This window comes from Hydractinia symbiolongicarpus, chromosome 12 (genome assembly GCF_029227915.1).
Source record: "Hydractinia symbiolongicarpus strain clone_291-10 chromosome 12, HSymV2.1, whole genome shotgun sequence".
NCBI classification, from domain to species: Eukaryota; Metazoa; Cnidaria; class Hydrozoa; order Anthoathecata; family Hydractiniidae; genus Hydractinia; species Hydractinia symbiolongicarpus.
In genome coordinates, this window is record NC_079886.1 from 22,414,792 (window position 1) to 22,433,033 (window position 18,242).

The 18,242-nt window shown below is 34.1% G+C and overlaps 2 protein-coding genes across 2 annotated transcripts; one reads left to right on the plus strand and one right to left on the minus strand.

Moving 5' to 3' along the window:
• Positions 1 to 3,978: 3,978 nt before the first annotated feature.
• On the plus strand, positions 3,979 to 8,426 carry LOC130622769 (alpha-(1,3)-fucosyltransferase C-like). Its single transcript, XM_057438277.1, has 2 exons — positions 3,979 to 5,438; positions 6,536 to 8,426. The coding sequence occupies exons 1-2, from the start codon at positions 5,290 to 5,292 to the stop codon at positions 7,998 to 8,000; spliced, it is 1,614 nt and encodes a 537-aa protein (XP_057294260.1). The 5' UTR covers positions 3,979 to 5,289; the 3' UTR covers positions 8,001 to 8,426.
• A 1,564-nt stretch (positions 8,427 to 9,990) lies between these two features.
• On the minus strand, positions 9,991 to 17,834 carry LOC130621556 (abl interactor 1-like). The gene is made up of 6 exons (XM_057436859.1): positions 17,655 to 17,834; positions 14,045 to 14,210; positions 13,680 to 13,842; positions 11,834 to 13,195; positions 11,510 to 11,719; positions 9,991 to 11,017 (listed from the first exon to the last, which is right to left on the minus strand). The coding sequence occupies exons 1-6, from the start codon at positions 17,786 to 17,788 to the stop codon at positions 10,854 to 10,856; spliced, it is 2,199 nt and encodes a 732-aa protein (XP_057292842.1). The 5' UTR covers positions 17,789 to 17,834; the 3' UTR covers positions 9,991 to 10,853.
• Positions 17,835 to 18,242: the final 408 nt, after the last annotated feature.

Consider the following 18,242-nt stretch of genomic DNA (forward strand, 5'->3'; position numbering starts at 1 on the left):
ATGAGAACAAAAATGTATGGAGGAGAATAAATCATGAATTCTCTACATATAATCTATTACAAATATAATGAGCAATACAAATGCCATGACATTCTTGCTTCTTAAAAATTGAACAAACACGGACATAAGTTCACAAATAAATTTGACAAATGAGTATTAATAACACAGTCGGTAGAAGTTCAACTCATGTCTAAGTGGTTGTTGGTTTCATTCGCACATAAGGCTGTCGTCCACTTGAGCAAGAATTTCAAAAAAGGTTTTTTAGCTCAAATGGGAGCTTTAAAGACGTCGCTCGAAACTGGTGAGACTGATCACATATAGTATGAATTAACGTAACACACAATAATTCTTTAAATCATAGTCATAGTCCCTGTTTCTTGAATATATATATAACAAGATAATCCAATTGTGGCTGCCCCAGCCAAAACGATTCTGCCTCTCAAGTTACGTAATAGGTTAAGTTGCAATAATTCCACCAAAGATTATCTTGAAAAGTAAACATAAATAGCTTAAACAATAGCTTAGCAATTGATCTGAGTCATAATTATTTAGCTAGTCATTACGCACACATCCAGGTAAAAACATCTCCAATCATGCAACAAGGAAGTCTCTGACTGCTTTAAAAAATGCATTCACTGATATGGTCTTGCACCAAGAATTGCCAAGTAGTGTTGTTTTTTGCTACCCACAACAATCTTGAAATGCATAACTCGATTTAATTTCAGCTGGCCATATACAACAATATGCCAGAAAAAGTTGCAGCAGTTCATTTTTTTCACCTTATTGGAGTTAAATACAAGGTGTATGTATACAAACATCTTTTAACGCTAACTTTAATTGCCAAAGTATTAGCAGTTATAAGGCTTCCGGTTCGGCAATAATATTGCCGAAGAAAAACTCGATCGTCCACTGTTATAGTTTCCCCTTTTTATGAATATTCATATTATCCATACTCCTAGATTTCATCAAACAGATATTGCCACAATGACACAAATAACTTTCCACTGCCCACTTCGAAAACGACAAAAAATAAAAAACATATAGTCTCGATGCCCCCACATATTGAATTCTCTTTTAAGGGAGAATGTTGTAAAACCCTTAAATGACGTGAAGGTAGACAACACGATCCCTTCAACCAATGCACTGCACTGTGTTGACAAACTTATTATCATCCCCGTAGTTTTATTCAGTTTGGCTTGCGGTTCAAAATGGTGAAGTGACCAAGTAAGGTTGTGTTATTGTTCCCAAGAAAAAAAAAACATCAGGATTAACTCAGTTGAATTTGTTGATGTTTACACTTGTCAAGGCTTGATATCAATTTATATTTTTTTCGTTTTAAAAAGTACCGAAGAAAATGCCGCAGTCTGCCGAGGCAATTGCCGAAGGTTTTCAGTGCTTTTGACCATTTGGCATTTTTTCTGCCGAAGGACTGCTGAAGTGATTTTAAAAATTGCGAAGTTACTTCGGCAATTATTTTCCGAAGCCAATATATCTGAAATTCTGAAAGACTGAAATTCTGAAAGACTGAAAGATGGGCCACCGTGCCTAAAGATGGTCCGTCCCTTCTTAAGACGGGCCATGTTCTAAATTGGGTCAGATTAGAATCACCGCAGCAGCTTTTACATTGTCAGTTTGACCACTACATTATAAAAAAAGAATGGTATTTCCAGCACCACGGATTCAAAAGGTGCTTTGAAAAAACTAATGTATTGGAGATGTTTATATGCACGTAAATATTGGATTTATTCAATAAGATAGATGCTAAAATTTAGTTAAATGTGTGTTTGACATCCAGATTAAGCTGTATTAAATGGCTGCCCACAGTCCTGATGGTGTAGCGTCCAATAAGCAAACTATCTGTGCTTTCTCTTTTAAAAGAATGTGCTTTATCGGAATATCAGACTGGGATTTCTAGTTAGAAACAACACGTCTTTTGGTTTGACCATTAGAAAAATTATAATAATAGAAATAATATGCATATGAGTTGCTAAGAACACTGGATCTTTTTTATAGCCACAAACCATTATGTCATTTATTCAAAAACAGGAAAAAAATCCTGCTCAACCAATGTTGCTGACCAGAATTGGGTCTGGGATTTTTTTGAGTTTATGGAAGAGAAGTGTTTCAAATAAAAGAGAATATTTCAGAACAGACTGCAACATTTATTACCATGTATAGATAGATAGATATGCAAATTTTACATGGCTAGTCTCACAAATATCGAGGGATATACCCTGTCTAGTATTTCCAGGAGGGGCCGTGGCGTAGATGGAGAGTCCTAGAGTATTTAATGCTCATTTTGAGCTACGCAGACCCAATTAGGGCCTGCGCTGTACTAGACAACTCCCAGTAACATCCAACGGCCCACACAGTGTGCCATCTCCCCAATTTTCCTCACATGGATTGGGTTAACCCCGGGCTATGGTAACATTCACTCGCCCATGTTGAATCACCGTCAAGAGGAATCGAACCCCGGTCTCCCGCACAGAGTACAAGAGCTATAACCACTAATCTATGTCACCACTAATGTATAATTTATTCTTTTAATGTTGAGCAGTGGTGGTGGAAGTTTTTTTTTTAAATGATTTATTCGATAAATAGCTGTAAAAAAATTCCACAATAATAAACTGAGAGTACAACGACAAAATAGCACCTTCCTTCTTCTCGATAAAATTTAAATAAGAACAATTAGCTCACACGCGTTGCATTTCGGTTCAATTCGGACGGTTTCGCATGGGCCCAGATTTTTCCGGGTGGTTACAGATGAAAACCTTAAAAAAACCTGAAAAAACGTGAGGCTGCCCTCACATATACTGCAAGTAGACACCCTCATGGGCAAACAAAAGAAACAAAAACTAATTTCCCTAAGGACAAAATATGTAAATAGAAACCAACAGGCATATAAAAAACTAGATCGTTGTATACGCTAATGCACAACCTATAGCAAGCACATACAAAACAAAACAAATACACAAATTCTATGATCATTCAGGGGTGGCTGTCACAATACAACGTGTCAAAATTTACTTCTTTTTCACATTGGCAGCCAATAAACTTCAAAAGCTCTTTTTTTCTTATCTGGCTTTTTTCTTATAGATAAATATCACAATTATTATTTTTTCCTTTTTTAAAGTTTTTTTGCCTGGATATAAGGAGGAATGAAATGTTCAGCTCAATGAAAAGTTTTCTAATCCTGCTGCGAGAATCCTGACCTTTGTATATAAGAATAATTTCTTTGTGTTAGATGTTCAAATGTTCTTAACTAGTTTAAAAATGAGCATTCCGTACAGTTTCCCTTTAGTATCAGGATCTTGATCCTTGCAATTAAGGTTACTAGATACTGTAAAAAAAGTTATTTTCTTGTTATATGTACAAAAAAGAAAAAAAATTTTAATGATATTGTAACTGGTAGTTTTGCAGTTTTTACGGTTTTGTCTCGAATCGCAAAAGTTTATTCCCGCAAATTGGTGTGATATTAATGAACCGCAAACGTTTTTTCCTGAAAAATTTTCATAATTATCCCAACCGCAAAAGTTTTTTTCATAAAATTTTCCTTTGAATAACTAAATTACTTTCTATATATTAGGAATTCAGAAAGAAAAAATGTTTTTTTTAAAGTGAACCATTCCTTTGACGCAAATACAGTGAAAGGGAAGAAATTTTGGTACAAAGAAATATTTCAGAGAGGATTTACTTTGCTTAACTGAACAAGAAGAAATAGTTTTAACAACTTGTCTCTTTTTTTTTAACATGAAAATAATAGATACAACAAAGATCTACGTTAAAAGAATACGCAATCTTTTAGTTCAGCTTCATCATTAAATTCATCAAAAATATTAAAAGCACCCCGTAATTTCTTAAGAAAGACATTATTTCGTACCGGTTACTGTTCTGAATCGGTTTCTTTTCTTTTATCAATCAAAACACGTTTTTATTATTGATATTCGAATTCGAAATCCCTAAATAATAGAAACCAGCTCTTTCTGGTGTGTTCGATTGTTTTATTTTTGTTACAGTCGGAATATTTTTCATTCTTTTATAAAATATAGCAATGTCTTATGATAAAGTGATTGAGTTTACAGCCGCTGTTCGTGGGTACCATTATTACCACAGGTTTTGGAAACCAGAACCTTCACAAAAGTTGAACTGTGTCTTTGAAGAAAAGGGTAAGTAACCCATTCGACCCGTTTGCCATAAAAGTATGTGAAATTGGAAAAACTGCAGCTGTCGGACATCTTCGAAAGAAATTTCAGAATTGGCAGAGGAGTGAAACAACTATCGTCATTGATTAGTATTTAAGTTGTATGATTTTCTTATTATTTTTTGTTTACATGGAAGTTATTATTTCCGTATGACATTCTACATCATGGTTATGTCTCTTGAAAGAAAGTCTAGATTAACAGCTTTAACGATTCATTCTTTAATTCAGTCTTTTGGATGCAGCATTTGTTTAAATCATAATCTGGTCTGTTACGCCACTCCGAAAAATATTACTCACATTTGGCAAGCGCAAAAGTTTTTCCCGCAAAAAGGATTAATTTTCACGAACCGCAAAAGTTAATTCTAGCAAAATGCAAAATTTTGCGATTCATCCGAACCACAAAACTTTCTTCCTTTAAAATAATGTGATTTTAATTATGCTTTATTCTCTATGTTCATTTCTCTTTGAAGTAGCTCTTAATTTAAAGTTCTTTTTGCAAGCTTCTGTGTAGCAGAGATAGTTTAAAATCAACCTAGAAATAATTTATCTACAAAAAAATTTTTTTTTTACTTATGTTGTTTGGGGTATCTGTGTAGTATGAATGGGAAGATATCGTCAAGGTTAATAACACATTGTCCAGAAAAGGATACTGATGGACATTTGCCAATGACAACAATTGAAATTTATTGCTTTGTATATTAAATTTATCTTTTTTCTTTAAGAAGCCTTCTGCTGCTTTAGATTCATATTTTAAGCATGTGTATACTGCAATACTTTAAATGCTCGATTAAACGCCCAATCTCAAATAAGCGTCTACATGTCACAATGTTTATTTAGGAAGCTCTCTATTATTTAATTGACATAGAGAAACCATAAAAATTTTTATTCAGAGACATATTATTTATACCTGTACATCTTCTGTTTTTAAATTTTATGATTTTACATTTCCTTAAAAGAAAGCTGTGTAGCATAAAAGTATTTTTTTTAACTACCCCTCTTAAACCAGCACCCGCCCTAAAAGTCATGCATGCTATTAACATATAGACCTATTTAGATGTTAGATAATTAATCCTCTTTGTATCGTTATTATGAAGATTTTGATTATGAAGTTGATTTATCGAATACCTGTGATTATTTTTGTTACTTGTATTTTGCTGCTCACATACATGATGATGACACCTGAGGAATATCAAAGCATATTTCATTGGTATAAAAAGGATGTGAGTAAAGATGAAAGGTAAAGTTTTTTATGTAACATCGTAACAGCTGAATACTGTTTATTTATGTGCATTGTATGATTCCATAAACACCAGTGTTTTATATATGTTAGAATATTCAGGTATTATGCATAGTAATTTAGGGTCTTGCGGTTATTACAAGAATAGTAATTATTCTGTTTCCTTAGTCATAGGCTTATGGAAGCTGTATGCGATTTAGGTTTTTTAAAATTATAATGTGTAAAATTAGCAATAATTTCACGTTATAGTACTGCCTAAATGTTAAATTTACACAATGAATGCGCTAGTGTAAATAGTACTGCATACCTTAATAAGGGAAGAAATTTTCGCGAATTTCGCCAATTTGCAAAAATAAATTTTGCTAAATTAACCAATAGTTTTTATTTCACGAAAATATCTTCCATGAAATAAAATAAAAAATGCCCATTCGCAAAAATTAGTTGACATTTTTCCAAAGAAATTTTCAGAAACCTACGTTAAAATATGTCCTCTAAAATGTCCATATTCCCTGTTCAGAAGATTTTTCTTATAGCCTATCCTCCTCGAAATATGCCTTTCGGTTTCGACTCCCCAAAAATTTCTTCCCTTAAGGTAGAAGAAGCTCAGACTAAAATATGTAATGCAGCAACGAAAAACAAGAAATTGATAAATCTTTCGTTTGCTAAGAATTGTGTAAAGTTGTAAGAATCTAATCTCTGTATGGTTTATAAGGTTTTCTCTTTTAAGAACCGTGTTTGGGTGTTGACTTTTCTTGTGTTATTTCTCTTGTGTTATTTCTCTTGTGTTATTTCTCTTGTGTTATTTTCTCTCGTGTTATTTCTCTCGTGGTATTTTATCTTGTGTTATTTATCTTGTGTTATTTAACTTGTGTTATTTATCTTGTGTATTTTATCTTGTGTTGTTTATCTTGTGTTTTTTATCTTGTGTTATTTATCTTGTGTTATTTATCTTGTGTTATTTTTCTTGTGTTATTTATCTTGTGTTATTTTATCTTGTGTTATTTTATCTTGTGTTATTTCTCTTGTGTTATTTTCTCTCGTGTTATTTCTCTCGTGGTATTTTATCTTGTGTTATTTTATCTTGTGTTATTTTTCAGTCAAGTTGAAGACAACAAACAGCAAAACACGGAGGAGGTTGAGGTACATAATCAACAACACTTATCTGATGCAATAAAGTTAGATCAAGAATTTAATGAATTCTTAAAGTTAACTACCCATAAACCTATAAAAAGTAAAATTACGAGAAAAAAAGGCAGAAATACTAAACACCAAAACATACGAACGAACGACCACCCCATAACTCAGAACAATAACATACGGAGTGATGATAGAGCTATAGAGAGGGAGTTTCCCTACATAATACTGCCGAACGAAGAGAAAAAAAGTGTAGATAAGAATAAAAAGCTTATATTAATATACACAGCTCTGCATAGATCAGAAGAATGGTACAACTTGCCACAAAGTAAACTAAAAGGATATCTTAAAAGAACGAAATGCAAAACAAGTAACTGCCGTGTTACCTACGACAAAGATTTGTTTTCGAAAGCAGACGCTGTAATTTTTCATGAGCGTAATATGCTAAGCATAGGTCTGTTAAATCGACTTTCGTCACGGAGGTATCGACCAAGGTCTCAGCGATGGATATTTTTTACATCAGAAACTCCAAAGAACACTGAAGATGGGGTTATCCCATACAATGGGTTTTTTAACTGGACTATGACTTATAAGAAAGACAGTGATATATATCTGCCATATTTGCAGTACCGAAAACTAAAGAAAAAAGCGCGACGTCCTGATCCCAATTTCAATTATGCGAAAGGAAAGAGCCGTACAATTGCATGGTTAGTTGGAAATTGTGATTTTGAATTTCGTATGGAGTTTGTGCACGCTCTGGAGCAATTCACCAGTGTCTATGTCGGCGGCTATTGTCGAGATGACTTTCGAAATAAAATCATCTGCACAAGATGGTGTAACCAAAGTGTTTTGGATGACTATAAGTTTTACTTGTCCTTAGAAAACGGCATATGCACGGACTATATTAGTGAAAAGTATTGGAAATATCTAGAACAGGGATTAGTTCCTATAGTGTTAGGAGGGGCGAATTATAGCGATCCAAGATTGGCTATACCCGGTTCGTTTATCGACGCCACAAAGTTTAAATCTGTGAAAGATCTTGCAGATTATATAAATTATCTCGATCAAAATGATACCGCCTATAATGAGTATTTCAAATGGAAGCAGAAATACAAAATATGGCACCCCTTGGAGGGGGACTGGCCCTTCGAGAGTTACTTTCTGTGTAAGATATGCGGAATGCTGCACCAGAACCTTCCCATAAAATTCTACGATTATTTATCTGATTTTTGGAGTGTAGAAAATGATTGTGAAATTCCCGAGAAGGAAATGCGCAAACGAATTAATTTAACAGGTTATAACTGGGAAGATCGTCATCGTAGGGCAGAAAAGCAAGCACTGATAGATGCTGCTCATATCCCAAAAGATTTCGACGAAGAAGAGCACGACAATGAATTCAACGACGAGTTTTCTGATGATCTTGCTTAAGGAATACTTTTTCGCTGTCAATGTTTTTGTAGAATTTTGATTTTTTTTCTCCATTTATGAGTTGTTAAATTTATTTTTACTCATTGGATTTATTTATATATTAATTTGTGGTGCTACTTGAGGTCTCCGCCTATTTTTCAGAACCTCTCTTTTACGACAACGTGGCTTACTTGTGTCAACTTTATGATCACGGTTCTAAAGCAGCGATTGCGTTGTTCATAATTTTTTATTTTTTCAAATTTATTATTTATAGTTTTGTAAATGAATATAAAAAGCGAAAATTTATATATATTTATAGTGATAGTGTTAAGCTCAATGGTAATCGTCAAAAACAGGCTGGAAATGAAATAGTTCCATATTTCAAACTCAAAGTTTTTCATCTGCTTCTTAAACACGAAATATAAGTGAAGGTTGGATAATTCTGAATCAACCAGCTATATTTTTCTTGTATTCCTGTCATATAAAAACGCGTCAAAAATTGATTCCGAAAGATCTAACGAAAACGGCAACGCGAAAAAAATAAGACAAATATTTACTTACTTAATTCACCAACTTGTTGACGCGCCAATTGGACAAAAAATCCCCAAAATATATTCTTGTTTGAAAAGATACCTTTTTACCATCTATGATCGAAATAAAACAACTTTACCGGGAGTTAAAAACCACAAAAACTGCAAATTTTTCTAAAACACAGGACGTAAACAACGTAGTTTTAAGAAAAGTGGGTGAAAGCACCTTTAAAGATGGGCGTGGCATAGCACACAAAAAATATTTGAAATTTCTGTAGAATGTTAAAATCTTTAATTATGGAGCGCTTATTCAGATATTTTAAAAGCGCTGTTGAACAACTTTGAGCTCGACAACATTATTGCCCTTGTTGCCATTTACAAAAATTCAACTATTTGATAGATAGCTGTAAACTTGTGCTGCACACTTTTTCTGTTTTAAAACATGCTTTATGAGAATATCAAGCTGGGATTTCATGTTAAAACAAAGGTCTGTTGTTTAAAAAAATGAGAATTTTCGCAAAATTTTTGAAACTATTCATTTACGGAATTAAATTCTCGCGAAAAGTATTCCATTAGAGTATCCAATTGATAACGCTAATAAACGGATTGTTTTTTTTTTATGAATGTGGACGACCCACCTTGAAGGGAATAATTTTGGCAATTTTTCTTTGATAAGACAAAACCCTTTAGGTACTAAATTCTTAGATGTGCAATCTTTTCTCTGTATGTACACCGTAAGAAAAGAAATTTTCTTGGGAATTTAATTTCGCGAAACAAAAAAAGATTTTTTACGTAAGAATTTTTTTTCGTAAATTCAGAAAATTTTAATTTTTTGCGAGAATTTAATTTCGCGTAATTTGAGGAATTTATTATTATAACCAAGTGTGCAGAACGATAAAGAAAAAGAATTACTTTTGCTATTAAAATCTAACATCAAGAAATTTTTAGCAAGATTTTAATATTTTTCGCCAGAATTTGCTTTCGCTAACTTAAAAATTTTAAATTTCCGAATTCGAGTATATTTAGTGAAATTTCCTCCCGCAAAAGATTACATTTTCTTGAATTTAAGGACTCGAGATAAAACATTAAAATTATTTTTTATTAAAAATCATCCCGATCGGAAACATAACTTTCCCAATTGCAAAAATTAACTCCTGCATTACCAATAACATGTTTCAATAATTTTTTTTTGTAACCCTAAGACTCCGTAAGCGTAACCAACATGTCATCTATTAGCAAACACGTGTCATAACCCAACTTATAAGATGTAGACTTATGTCAAAAAGAATTGAATTTTTGCTAACTCCGTCAAATTCGCGACAACCGGTGGCCAGAAATCGAATTCAACGACGAAAGATTGTTGGCGAAGGAATATTTTAAAAATTTTTCGTTGCTTATATGTTACGAGCTTTTAAAGTTGCCTTTGAAAGATTATTTAAAGTGTTTTTTCAAACGTCGCGAGGGCAAAACATGAAAAAAAATTGACATCAAGTCTATATTTCACGTACACAAAAAATTAAATATTACATTTGAAATCTAGCATTTAGCTGAATTTTTATTTAAATCTTAGCTGAGGTACAAATAAATAGGTAGCTGTTATAAGCACAAAAAATGCTGAGCAGATCCTGTAGACTGACAAAAAAATACTTCTGAATTTTTTAAGCAGGATTGGGCTAAAAAATTAACAATCGTTTGCAGAAAAAAATAGGCTAATATAAAGTTAAGATACATTTTTTGAGATCAATCGATGTCAAAAAAATAACATCAAGAAAGATATTATAAAATATGTGGTCTATAAATCAAAAAAGTACAAAAAATTAACGGAATATGAATATAAATCATTGCAAACTATAAACAAACGGATTTAGTGTTTAAAAGCGGAGAATTCTTTAATTTTTTTTGACCGCGTTATCTTCCAGACAAAAATAAAAAAAATACAGTTGTAGGAGACAAAATATCCTATCAAGTTACCCAAAATAACTATGTTATAAATTCATGTTTCTTCCTGTTGTATTGTTAAAAACTCTGTCTTAATCTGTTATTTCGATCTACAGCTCTGTAGGATCTGATTAAAATCTGATCTGATCTTTTTATAGGAGGACAAAGCATTTTACTTGAGATGGAAAATACAACCTATTGGTTGTATTTTCTTTAAGCTTGCTCCTAAAGTGACGAGAAAAAAAAACCACGCAAAATTATAAAAAAAAAATCGACCCGTAAATATATATCCATGCTTGAGGTAGTCATAGGTCAGTATCATTCTTTCTAAATATACTAAAACTACGGCAGACGAGACAGAAAACGACACATGACAGATACAAACTGAAGTGCGAACTACGCATATTTACATATAAGCGGTAACGTAATTCCCCGGGAATAAACCTTGTACGCCATTTTTAATCCCTTCAAACCATCCGTCGTCATTTTTCTTGATGACGTAAATAAGATCGCCTTCCGTTAACTCCAACTCGTCGTCTCGCAACTTTTGGTAACTGTAAATCGCGATCACTAAACACGTAAGATGAAGAAGATTATAACGTGTCAAATAATTGAAAAGAAATTTTACCCAAAAACAGGACTAAATAAAATTTTAAATGACTTTTTAATATCTGTAGTTCTACCCTCAGTCAACACCTAGATTTCTACTATACAAAATCGTGGACAAAAAATTACTGGAACGTCTACTAAAATTCTTTCCTCAACTATGTTCTTTTCTCGGGTTTATTCCACAAATTAAGAAAATAGTTAATTAACATTGTCAATAGAGTAGAGAAGGGAATGCTGATGCAGTCTAAATATGATCATATTTCAAGGCGTTTATTCAACGTCATCCACGATTGCAGCTGGTGTCAAAATTACGACCTAAAAACATTTCACATATCTTACAATTTCAGATTTTTGCGTCAAAATGAACTATTTGGAATAACCGACAAAAAGACATTTTTTTAGTAGAAAATTGGTCAGATTACGAGTATAAAAATAAAATAACGAAAAAATTACCCTTTTCTTCATAATTTTCAGGTGCACCGTCGGCAGCTAAAAGTTCTGCTGGTGGCGGCGGTGGTGGAGGCATGGGTGTGGTGGGCGAGGATGGGTCATAAAAATTATCCGGTGGCGGAGGTGGTAGATCTTCAGCTAGCATGTTACTGGTTGGTATCTGATACAGATCGTCCATGTCAGGAGGGGGAGGAGGAAGCAGTGCATCGTCATCTATAAACAAATAAAAGTATTTTTAACTTCGTGTATACAGAAATTGTGTAGTTACAACAAACTTCTATGGCAATTACATTCGATAATTTTTCTTTTAAAAATGTCCTAACTTACCACTATTACCTAGGTCCATAATTTGCAAAGGCGGTGGGAAACTTAATGAGAACAAAGGAGCTGGGAAGTCATCTGGGGCCATAGGAGGTGGGAGCTCATTCAAGGGTAAAGGAGGTGGAAGCTCATCCAAAGGTACAGGGGGTGGAATCTCGTCTAAGGACACGGGAGGTGGAAGCTCATCCAAGGGCACGGGAGGTGGAAGCTCGTCCAAAGGAACAGGGGATGGATATCCCCCTGGGGAAATTGGGGGTGGAGACTCGTCCAAGGATAAAGGAGGTGGTAGCTCATCTAAGGGTACTGGGGGAGGAATCTCATCCAAAGGTACAGGGAGAGGAACCTCGTCTGGGGACAAAGGAGGAGGAAAATCATTTTTAGACAACACAAGTGGTGCTACTTCAGCTTTTTCTTTTAAATTGAAAGGAGGGGGTGGCGGGGCAGGTGGCACATTAGAAATAGCCGACGCTGTATTTAGGGATGCGGGAGGTGGTGCTAATACAGTTGTTGTATTAGAAGCTTGTGGTGTTGGTGGTGGTAAAGGAGGAGGTGGAGGTGGAGCCACTTGAGACGATGGAGGGATAGAATTTGGTTGAGCACTGGGTACATGTTTGGGTTTGGGGGAGAGAGGTGGTGGGGTTGGTATGTTCTGGAGTGAACGCCTAAGTGATGGACTGATGGCACTTGATCTTCTTCGACCAGGTGATAGAAGATCCACGGCACTTGATCTTCTCCGATCAGGTAATATTTGATCAATAGCGCTTGATCTTCTTCGACCAGGTGATAGAAGATCGACGGCACTTGATCTTCTTCGACCAGGTGATAGTTTATCTCCCACAGCAGATGAGTTGTCGAGTGAAACACTAAGTTCTTCCATAAAACTTGAGAAGCGATGTTGCTCCAGAAGATGTTGAGTTAACGACGGTCGTTTGTTGACGGAATGTAACGTAGAATCGGTGGGAATCGGGGAGGAGGTAGCAGGAGGAGGGGTAATACTTACTGACTTACCGTTGTCATAGTCTCTTTCTGGCACAAACATAGGTGGTGGAGGTATGTTGGATGGTGGTGGAGGGGCAGCTGGAACATGTTGCGGTGGGGCGGGAGCAGGGGCGAGCGGTGCTTTTGGTTTAAATGGAGCAACAGGAGCAATAGGTGGCCGTGGCGCAGGTGGCATTGAAGATGACGATCCAAATTGTCGCTTTCTGTCAGATGGTGGAGTGTTGACTGATTGATAAATGGAGTTCTGCAATGAACCCTGTGAGCTGGAATGAACACTTGAGACACTTGTTCCTTTCACAGACCCAGATGAAGACGAAGTTGAAACACGGCGTTGAGAATCATTTCGACGATTAGTTTTTACACCATGACCTAATAAAAACAGAAAAATATTATACTTATTAAAACCTCTTAGTGCTTTACTATATTTATTTTGTTGTCCCTACAAAATAGTGATATGGCTTTGAAAAAATAGTAAAAATTCAAGTTTTAAAGGGGCTGCGAACAGGTTAAAATGCTCACATTCCGCATATCCCGCGCACATATTAAAAATCCGGCAAATGCGTTTTTTGCAATGAACAGACCAGCGCACTTTGCTCGCGGGTTCAATATTTTTTTTCGAAAAGTATATTACAAAGAAATATTTCAGCAACACTCATTCTGGATAAAAATATGAGCAAGGCTGAAGAAGATAAAAATTCTAGATATATCTATATCTTCAAGTCTGTAAATTACATACATGCCGGAAAAATAGCCATTTTTGTTTTTCTCCGCCATCAGCTCGACTTTCGTGTAAGTCATTAAAGTCGAAAACCAACAGCCGTTTCGTAGCCCCTTTAATGAAAAAAAGTCTAACCTATATGATCTAGACACGTGTAATCGATATCTTCTCTTTTGTATCGCTGTGTTTTTTCTTGTTGAGGTGGGGCAACGATCTTGTGAGATCTAGAGAAATTCTTGCTGCTAGTAAGTACACCTATTTCACGTCTTGCAACTTTCTCTTTGTGAATTTCAACAACCTGAATAACACAAAACAAACTTTAAAAGCCAACGCAATTGGTATATTAATTTAATTGCTTTTTGATATTGAAACGATGTAACATTGTCTTGTGTATTATAAATAATTCAAAAAATTCTGCACAATGTGAAGAAACTGTGCGCCTTACAATTAGATGCTGGAAATAGTTGCATAAATCTATCCAGACACAAAAAAGGACATACCAAACCAATGTTATTTGCATTAGACTGCATTTTTTGCAGCTGAATTGTCTGTTGATCCATCATTTGAAGAATGTTAACAGCCAATGAATGGATCTGGTAAGCCACACTGGCCAAGGATTGCGATGCATATGCTTTTGTTTCATTTAGCGCCTTTTCCTTGTCTGGACTAAAAATGTAATAAAGATTAATGAATATCCAAACTCATACACATACAAGACACTTTCAGCTTGACAAGAATACTTAAAATCTGTAACTAATGTGTTAAAGAGACCCCTTGGTCAATTAGTTTAAAATTGCTATATTTCAATTGTTAGTGTAAAACTCCTGCCCTTTAGAACCCTGCATTTTCTGCAAAAGCCCTATTAGCTTTAGAAATAGGGGGGGGGGGGGGCAGACAAGAGGATACTGGAGTTTGCTAAAAAGAAATAGATTGCATTTCACCTAGCATCTGCAAAAGTCAACTTGGTGTGTACATAACTTTGTTAAATTGTGAAATAACTTTGTGTTTCACTCACATCATCGCCTTTTTAGACTTATTTAAATTTTTCCCAATCATCCCAACCAAGTGCTGAGTCTCTATGAGTGAAGAAGTTTCTCACTCTCACCAACCAGAATGTACGAACCAGTATAGTATATACATTGGAAGTTTAAAGCAATGAAGAAAACAAGTTAAATTTCAGTAGAACAAAAAATTTACACTGGTGCAAATGTAAAATTTTTTTATTCTTCCAACCTTGCTTGATTTATTGTTAGTGTAAAGAAATAATACTCTGTCCAAAATACAAAAAATATTTTTGTTTTGTTTTCACAAAATTATTTTAATAAATTATTTGACCTTTAGCCCTATGACTTTTAAAAATGTTTTGATATGTTGCAATAATTTTAATTGTTGATTATTGATTTTAAAGTTTTTTTATAAAGTTTTAAAAGATAAATACGAAAAATGCTTAAAAGTTGATAGTGTTAAATTAAAATAAATAAATAATTTTGTTCAGGAAAACAGAACTAAATGTTGGGTCCTACAATCACGGTAGCTATAAAAATAGAGCAGGATTGACTCAAGAATCAGAAACAAGGTCTTGAGTCAAGTTTAATTTGCTTCTGGATATTATCCTTTGCGAACAACTTTATCCAAAACAAATAATAACACTGAATGAAATTGAAAGTGCTGTTTTGCATTTCAGGAATAGTTTTGGCAAATTATGATTTATCAGACGAAAAGCATGAATTTTATTGAAAAAGTGGCCCAAGTTTCACCCTTGTGTATATACTTTCTCGGATCACACAATCACAGTATTTGACAAAATTGTGCCTCATAAGTATACGCGATAGCATGTTTTCGAACTTGTAACAAGAAATTTATTTCCTGTTTTATTCGATCAGAAAGAAAATAATGTATTTGAGAAAATTGTTTTAGTTAATTCTTAAAAATATTCAAAGAAATGATACATTAAAAAGTAACAGAAATTCAAAACTTTCACCAGTAAAACAGCAAAAAAGACATGTTTGGCATCAAAATTTTGCCTGAAAAAGCCTGCATCTACTTCATTTCAACTTTAAATTAAATGTTAATGGTACAAAAATCTATCCCAGTGATCAAGTCAAATATCTTGGAATCATTCTAGACTCTGACCTAAGCTGGAAATCACAAATTAATAATACCATTATTAGTCTAAAGAAAGCTAATGGAGCTCTAGCCAAAATCCGTCACCTTGTCCCCAAAAATATACTCCTGCTGATTTACTATGCCATCTTTTATTCACGTATTTTATACTGTTCACAAGTTTGGGTTTAAAAAAGTTATCGTACACATCGTATTGAAATTCTCCAAAATCATGCTATCCGACTCATTTCTTTTGGAACTCCCTACACACCACTCAGTTCACTCTACTTCTCATCAACAAGGGCTTTTAAAATTACCTTTTGTTTTTTCAACATCATTTGGGAAAAAGTCTTTTAGATTTCACTCTTTAAAATCGTGGAATGCGGTACAAAAATCTTTTCCTTTTCGACTTCTTAGTAAATCTACTTCGGAGATCAAACCTATCCTATTTCAGCATTTCTTAAACAGCTACTAAATTTTATTATATTTTTTAACTGTATCAGCCTCCATATTTTTTGCATCATGCCTTGTACTTTGATTTTTCTTGGTAAATTCCTATTTGACTAGACTTATCTACATAAACTCCTACCTTTGTGTTTTTGATATTAGTCCCAGTCCTGTCTTGTATTTTGTCCTTTTTGTGATGTCCTGTTTCTTAGGTGGTCACCACTTTCATTTAAGCTATTTTGCTTTGTGGTGATCTTCTTTCAATAGACTTATTTACAACATTACTTATATAATCATTTTTCTATAAAATCATGTACTTTTTGTCTATTGATGAATAAATTATTACTATTACTATTACTACTATTACTATTTAAAAATTATAAAAACATACTTTTTTATTGTAGTAAAGCATAATTCTTTATCTGAGAACCCAATGGAAGATCATTATGTCAGAAAAACAAAGAGTTTATGTCAACATTACAATAAAAACTGCCTGGGCTAAACATGCCTTTCACACAGAAGTGTTCATTCATGGTTTATTAACAACAATAATTAAACCTTGTAAGTCCTGCACATAACTTGGACGGAAAACAAAATGGCTAATAATACTGTGATGTTATCTCAAAAAAAGTTTTGTTGGTGCAGTGTTTTTAAAAAGGCTTTTCCTTTTTTTGTGGTTTAGTCAATGAAATTAAAAGCACTATTTTGCATTTCAGAAATAAATAATTTGGCAAAATTTGGGAATAATTCAGGCAAGTTCAAGAATTATCTGCGAAAACGCAAACTTTATTCAAAAAAATCACCCAAGTTCATCGTCATATATAGAGGTGTTTTCAGCGAGCCAAGAAATTGATAAATCTTTTGATAGAGCTCGAGATATGAGAGTGCAAAGTCTGACTTGCATCACTTGTGCAGGAAAATAAATATGACTGCGCTATTTCTGAAAAGGTTTTTGCTGGCAAGAGGGTGTCGATAACTCGCAAACGCCCGCAGAAATAAGGCTGGGTTTGGGCAACTTTTCAAGTTAAATTGGCGGTTGTCCTCCGAAACGCCCGCACTTTTCGAACTTGCCCGAATTGCCCAGAGCATTCCCGAAATGTAAAAAGAAGGCGCTTAAAAAGAAGGGAGTTAAAAAAGTTTATATATAAGTTATTTATAAAGTAAATTTTATCAAAAACCAGCAAAAAAAAATTTTTAAGAACTTCACTACCACATAGAGCTAGTAAATTTATTTTAATTTTTATAGTTTTTAGAATCATTAGTGTCTGTTTTTTTTGGCATTCTTTGGTTTAATTTGTTTTCAAAACGCCTATCTTGCCGAAAAACGCTTGCACTTTTTTTACAGCGTGCTTAATCGGTACCCTTTTTATTGGCAGGGTTAGGGTACTGCTAATATGTTAGACTATAATGTTAAGCTTTATTATGGCCTAAATAAGCTACATAGCCTCGCTACGAGTTTTTTCTGACTACACGCAGAATAGAGATGCAAGCTGCTGAAAAAGAGTTGTGTCATTCGTAAAAGCCCAGATCTTCTAGTTAGCTAACAAGTTAAAAAAATACCTATTGTAATAGTTTTCTTTGCAATAATCTGACAAAACGGCTAGGTTTTTATGACTATCAGCCAATGCATTACGACCGTCAGGAATTTCTTTCTCAATAAGTGACATCAAAAGCGAATCCATTTCGTCCGCCATTTTGTTTTGACTAACCTTTTAGGGCCGTTCGTGGCTAAAACCGAAATGCTAAAACATTTTCCCGAAAATATTCTGAAGCACAAAAGTAAAGGCGGATATCAACGAAATAATTTGATAACGATTGGTAGTGTGCTGCCCAATCTTGGAACGCGCCCGTCTTAAGACTGGCCAGGCCAATCTTCCGACAGTGACAAATGGGTGGCCAGTCTTAAGACTGGACTGCCCAATCTACGGACGTACATGCCCAATCTTAGAACAATTGTGGAAGACAAACAGAACAATAAAATTTTTAGAATTTACCTCTTAATAGGAACTGAACTTTTCTTGGATAATCAAAAGCCAAAAATTTATATATAACATGTATTTTATGTATAAAAAATTGAAACTACTCAACCATTTTAGCATAGTCTATAAAGTTTTTCTTCTATAGACTATGATATTAGCTAGCTGGCTA